General features: G+C 36.0%; 1 protein-coding gene across 1 annotated transcript; it reads right to left on the bottom strand.

The window, feature by feature from the left end:
* Window positions 1–772: 772 nt before the first annotated feature.
* On the bottom strand, window positions 773–3,553 carry LOC130970190 (BTB/POZ domain-containing protein At1g67900). Its single transcript, XM_057896183.1, has 4 exons — window positions 3,175–3,553; window positions 3,030–3,099; window positions 1,660–2,955; window positions 773–1,462 (listed from the first exon to the last, which is right to left on the bottom strand). The coding sequence occupies exons 1-4, from the start codon at window positions 3,231–3,233 to the stop codon at window positions 953–955; spliced, it is 1,935 nt and encodes a 644-aa protein (XP_057752166.1). The 5' UTR covers window positions 3,234–3,553; the 3' UTR covers window positions 773–952.
* Between the last annotated feature and the right edge of the window lie 2,969 nt (window positions 3,554–6,522).

Raw genomic sequence — 6,522 nt, 5'->3', positions numbered from 1 at the left:
TGTGATCATCATTGCAACAATGATCATGATGACCACCATTGTTAGTCCCCCACTATATCATCATTTTCTTTTATTATTATTTTGTTGAACTCCAAAACAGTAGTGAAAGGTCAATTTCAGTTTTTGAGATTCAACAGAACAAAGTAACTACTAACTAGTTGTTATTTGAGGACACAATTCATCCAATAAATCTTAGTATGAAGGAGGATGAGAGTGACATTCATCCAATAACCTAATGCCCACATTATTAATAAGAGATATTAAAGAAAGTCATCAAGACATAGAATATTTATTAGTAGTTACATTTTCTCATTAATGTCAAAAGATTTTTCTTTAAATAGGAGGCCCATATTTACTACATTGTAGAGCTTAGAGGTTTATCAAGAATTCAAGATGTTTGTTGGGATAAAATAGACCAAGCGGTTTTAATTTTCCACTGATTTAAAGATAACACGCTTAATTATAATCAAACACATCTTATTAATGGTGGTTTTTATTCTTCTGTTGTATATTTTTGTTCTACTTTCTGGTCGGCTTTGGATTACACATCAGTTTGTTATTAATTATGATGGCACTAATAAATTGTAACAAAGCACAATAGATCAATGAAAAATCTCTTCTAACTAGAAACCAGAATAATAAATGCATGCTCGAACACTCCAAATTTTAGCCCATAGTTGAATGTCATATTCTATGAGGAAGAGAACATTAGTGTGGATACAAATTATTATCTGATATCCAAGAATAAATTTGAAATTATTAACATATGAGATTTTTACCAAAGAGATTTCCCCTTATGTTGAGAAAGATCTCATATCTTATTATCATAAGTTTTATATGAACAATGCACATTTTAGAATAATTCTTTAATTCTGCCTAAGAAGTTACAAGGCCCTTTTTGCAGATGAAGTAAAAATAGAGTATATTACTACTATCCTCTAAAAATTGCACTCTAATTCTTTCCTGTGACACCTTTGTTTGTAGACCAGAACTTACTAAGCATTCGTTTTGGTTGATTAATACCCTTAGATCTAGAAGCAGCTCTCCCATTTTCATCATTGGTAATGTTATCCATGTCTTTATCCTCTGCTAGCTTCATTCTCAGAGTTGGATTCCTTGTTGCTGTTGTCGTTGGCTTTGGTGTCTTGAGTCCATTGACACTCCAGTTATCATCACCATGAATGCTTGTGGTGGTGCTCAATGGTGGGGGATGCTTTGAAGAAGGGTCAATGCCATGTGCTTTCAGTAATGCCTTGATGTTGCTTGGTATGTCGGCGACTTTTCCGTTGCCGCCGCCGGATGCTGCTGCTCTGGCTTGCTCAAAGAAGAGGACTTGGACAACCACTCTTAGAGGGAGTAGCTCATTTTGTGCTGCATGCATGCATGCTTCCATGGATAGTTTCTTGCAGTCTAGGATCCTACATAGTCTTTTCCTTTCGCTTTTATTCAGTTCTGGATGAGCCTGCCAACACAACACAACAGAATAGCCAAATTAAATCAGAAGCCATGTTTATGCTAAATTTCTGTGGGTCAGCTTGCACCTAAACTGCCAATAAATTTTGATTAGGACAAGAATTTTAAGGTCAATATACTTAGTTTAGTTGGTTATCCACTAAATTACTAATGTTGTTTTCTTTTTATCTATTTCTCTAAGTATACCTTGAGATAAGTATCAATAGCTCTGTATAGATCATCATGATCATGTCTTGCAAAATCTGGTATAGCCTCAGCAAGAGCAATGAACTTTGACAAAGGCAAGTTGACATCCCTGGCCACCTCCTGAAGGTACCTATCCACAAGCTTAGCCACCTTCAACTTTGATCCATGAGAAGCTGAGGAGGACCTCCTGCTCTCCTGGAACTCGAAATCAATGTTCTCGGCCGACCGCGACCGCCTTCTCTCGCAGGCAATCATCCTCATTCTTGGAGGACTAGTTGGAGGACTCTGCCCCTGTGACATAAACTGTTCCAATATTGCCATCACCAAATCCACATCATAAGCCATATCATTTGTGTGAGAAAGTGAAGGTATCAAAAGATCATTCACAGTTGCTTCCTCCAACTGAAGTCCTACTCTTCTTGCCAATTCACTCTTTGAAGAACAAGATGCATTCAGAATATTGCAAGCCTTCAAGAGCTTAAGAAGAAAGCTGCAAGAAACAGCACCTCTTTCAGCAGGTAGCAGGCTCACTATAGATTCCAAAAGTAAACGATGCTTGGAGACTATTTCGCTTGCCGAATCCGAATCTGAGTCTGATAACTCTTGAGATTCTTCCTTCTTGTTCTTGGCATGTCCATTGCTTTTTGTTGTGATGCTTGGCAGCCACCTTGAGGCATAGATTTTGAGCGCATCGCCGATCAAATTGGACGGTGTCTTGCCGCCGGATTTGATAGCAATCATGGCTCTCCAGTACAAATCTATGGTCAATTCTGCTAAATCTTCAGCCCACCATCCCTTGCTTGTTGACTTGTGCCTCATGCTTTCGGTTCCATTGCAAGAAGAGACATCATCTCTCAACCTTCTAGAATGGCTATGTGACAAACTCACCTTAGAAGGGTGGCTTAAGACCTTTGAGGCTATGGCTTCAATGCACCTGCTTGTAATGGCCAAGTCCTCTGACCACAAACACAGAGCCATTGATTTTGTGGTTTGCAGTGTCACAATTGAGTCCTTCCAGCCATGGAGGATGCAAGAATTCAGGAACACTTCAAGCTTGTATATCAAGTTCCCTTTTTCTACATCCTCAGTCATCTGAAGGTACTCGGCGGCACAGCGCGCCGCCACAATGTTGTAGGCACTGAGTGTTATGGTCATTCCATAGCAGAACTTTGCACAGAGCTCAAATGTCTCGGCGCCGCCGGGGAAGTCAGGGAGTTGCACTATCTGAGGCTGGCCTGAATCAGGTGACTCTGAGCAGAGTCTTTGGAGCCGTAAACACTTGGAAAGAAGGGGAAACTGAAACCGAAAACAGATCAACAAAAGAAGGAAACTAGTCATTGAAGACAAGTTTGAAGGAGTTATACACTCACCTTGTGAAGAAGGTATCTGCTTTCTTTCACTTGAATTATCAGGTCACTTGAAACTTCACAAGTTACTGCCCTGCATGCAAACAAATTTGGACAATCTTATTTTAACTACATAACAAGGAATTTCCTCAATTTATTATGCTTTTACCTTACTGAATCAGCAGTGTAGAAGGTATCAGGACGAGATCCAAGTTTCATGAACTTCATGACTAGTTTGCCAAATTTCTTTCCCTCTAAATCATGTGTTATTCTGAATTCTGTGACTCTAGTTGCAATGGTACTAGTGAAAACTAGCTATATACACAAATACCAAAGTGAATACTAATTTATATTATATACCATCACTTTGTTATTGAATGTATGATAGAAGTTTAGTGCAAACTGAATCAGTGTGGGAACCCTTGGTAGAAGAACTTTGAAGGATTCTGAGAAAGAAAAAAGAATGAATAGAGGAGGGAAGAGATGTAAAAGTTTCAGTATGGAGAAGGAAAACCAAAGAGGTTTCTTTGTGGGAAGAAATAATATATACAAAGTTTAAATAAGTTTATGGGTGATAATAATAACAAAAATGTTAAAACACAAAAGAAGTTGGTCCCAGACAAACTTTATTTTGCAATGTCACAAGATTCCTCAATTTTGAGAGAATTTATCTTTTCTATCTAACCACCTTCTTTAACTCAGCAATTTAGAAAAACAACAGCAAAAAAGAAAAAGAAAAAGAATAGTCAATTGTGTAAGAAAATATCAGAAGATGAAACATTGCAAGGATCACACCATATTATAGATGGCATACCGTAAAATAAATTGACTATATTCTACGCGCATTACTTATCTATCTTAGCAGCAGTCAGCACAGTTAAAGAAAATATAAACATAATCATTCTAGAAATAGAAATACTCAGTACATAACATAAAGTATATGATATTATTAGATTAATTTTATACTGATATATGTGACCAACTAATACAGAAAGTGGCAAATCATTACAGGGGGGAAATATATACATGCGACATGGAATAACTTTGTAACACTGTAACGTCAACTTTACCTTTGATTTATTTATTATTATTTTTTAATTTCTAGTGTTTTGGTAGAAGAATGTTATGGTATGTTTGTATTAGCTAGGCTTTATCTAAAAAATTGGTTAAACAACTAAAAATTTAACCAATCAAATTGATTTAATTTTTTAGTAGTTAAATTTCAATTAAATTTTGATTGAACTTTTAAATTTTAGAAATTCTAGTTCTAGTCTAGCTCAGTTTTCGAACTTTGATTATACTACTAGAGTGCTAATGGAATGGCAACTCCCACGTGCTTATCCTGCGCCCACTAGTGCCCTTCCTTCTCATCATTGCCACCGCAATTAATAATTTTCTTTGCTTTACCTTTCTTTGATTTTTTCTTTTAATACATTTTTTACTTTGATGCAGTCTCCGATTAGATTATTCTAGTCAAACCCTATTTCATCTTTGTTCAATTTGCAACATGCATTTTGTGTCCTCTCTTTCTCTATGTAGATAGACAATATAATAAATTAATAATTCAGCAGCAGTAATAATAAATAATAGTTTTGTGAAGAAATAAGGATATAACAGAACTTAAAATGGCGAAAAGGAACCATATACGTATATCATTATCCTTAACAAGCTAATAGATAGGCTCCATATAAAAATGAATTCCAACTTTATTTGCACGAAAGCATATATTATATATGGATAAAAGATTGGGCTTGTATTGTTGAAAAATGACGAAAGTGCCATTCCGTGGCATGCATGTCATGAGTGATGAGCATTCCACATTCATTTATTGCAAATGGTCCATGAGATTGAAACTTAGCATATTATTGGAGTGCAGCTGGGAGACCTCTTGTTGGCTTATTAGAGGCAGGTGTTTGATTATTAGGTTAAAATAAAATCAAAACAAAGAAAATTGTGGTGGCAGATTAAGCCTTCTTGCATTGATGCTGAAATATTTATGGTGTTAATCCCTAAATAAGTAGTAGTTGAGGGTTGTCTTCAACTTTTTGTTTGCCCTTTTGAATTGTTGCTCATAAATATTATTATTTCAAAGCCTCTCTCTAAGCTTTTTCATTGTGATAAATGATTTAGATGGAGGGTTTTGTGGCCCATTAATAATGGTAGAGAGAGTACAAAAGGAGAGACATCTAGGGAGTTAATTATCATCATCATATGTGATATTCATGATTGGTTTCGAATTGCATACTATGATGTGTTATAGTCTATATATATATCAATTTTTTGTGAGCATGATTATTAGAAAAGGTAATAAGAATGGCAAAGATGTACGGGCCTAGCCAGCTAGCTAGCTTAGGGGGCTTTGGCTCCATTTATATATGTAATTTCATCTATAACTAACAAGCTTTGAGAATTAAGAACCCCCATTGTTAAAAAAATAAATTTTATTTTTAATTACACAAGTGCTACAATAATGTCATGATGGATCACATATTAATAAAACATCTAGAAAGAGAGAGATGCATAAAAAAAGAATTGGAACTAATAATTTTCTATGGAGGGTTAAGATATTAAAAGCTATTAAAGGGTCATATTAATTCACAAAAACATCATATAACTTTATGTTTTAATCTTGTTCTATATGGGCGATGCATTCCATGTAAGTGTGCTAACGCAAAGGTAATTAAGAGTATACCATAACATCAAAGAGAGGTTGAAATCTAATTTGAGAAAAAAATATAAAGTTAAAGAGAAATTCTGATTATTTTCGAGAGAAGATATTAAATGATTGATGAGCAGTGACCACTACTATACTGAACTTGCATGTATTCAATGGAGAATTTATGCAAAACATGCCGGGGGCAACAGTTGGCTCAAGATATAGACTAGTGCTAACATACCAAGTTGTTTCAAAGGCAAATATGGAACAACCAACCATGATACAAGGTAAAGCATCATTTATTCTATTTATATTTCAAGTTCTTTGAAATAATAATAATAATAATTGCAACTTTATTATGTAACCAATTAGAGTATCAGCTAATTCTACCAACTACAATATTAGTTCCAATAAAAAAGTCTAATGACACAAAAAAAAAAAAACACCCCACAACAACATTATCCAAACCTAATAATAACTCTATTTTGATTTTAGTAAAAAAAAAAAAAAAAAAACAACCACATACGCTACATTTCCCTCTTACTCCTGCTCGCGCCATTTATCTTACTGTCTTCCTCTCCCGCTTCAATCACGTCGTTGTGCCACCCTCGCAGTCGTTGCTGATCATTCGCTCGTTGCAACGATAATTTCGATTTTTTCGCGCCGACAACGACACCCACAACCCTACTAAGAGAACCAACCGATCCTCCTTCGCGTCGTTGCGTCACCCAATTCCGCCGTCAAACCGCTGAAGACTACGTCTAAAACGTCACAAAGGAATCTCCGAACGACCCACTGCGCCGCGCTCAATCACGTTGTCGACCAGCCCTCACCCGCCCTCGTCTATGCGATTCATTTGCC

This window comes from Arachis stenosperma, chromosome 3, assembly GCF_014773155.1.
Source record: "Arachis stenosperma cultivar V10309 chromosome 3, arast.V10309.gnm1.PFL2, whole genome shotgun sequence".
In the NCBI taxonomy this organism is placed as follows: Eukaryota; Viridiplantae; Streptophyta; class Magnoliopsida; order Fabales; family Fabaceae; genus Arachis; species Arachis stenosperma.
Note: the sequence above shows the minus strand (reverse complement) of the source record. Positions and strands in the feature narration are given on the sequence as shown.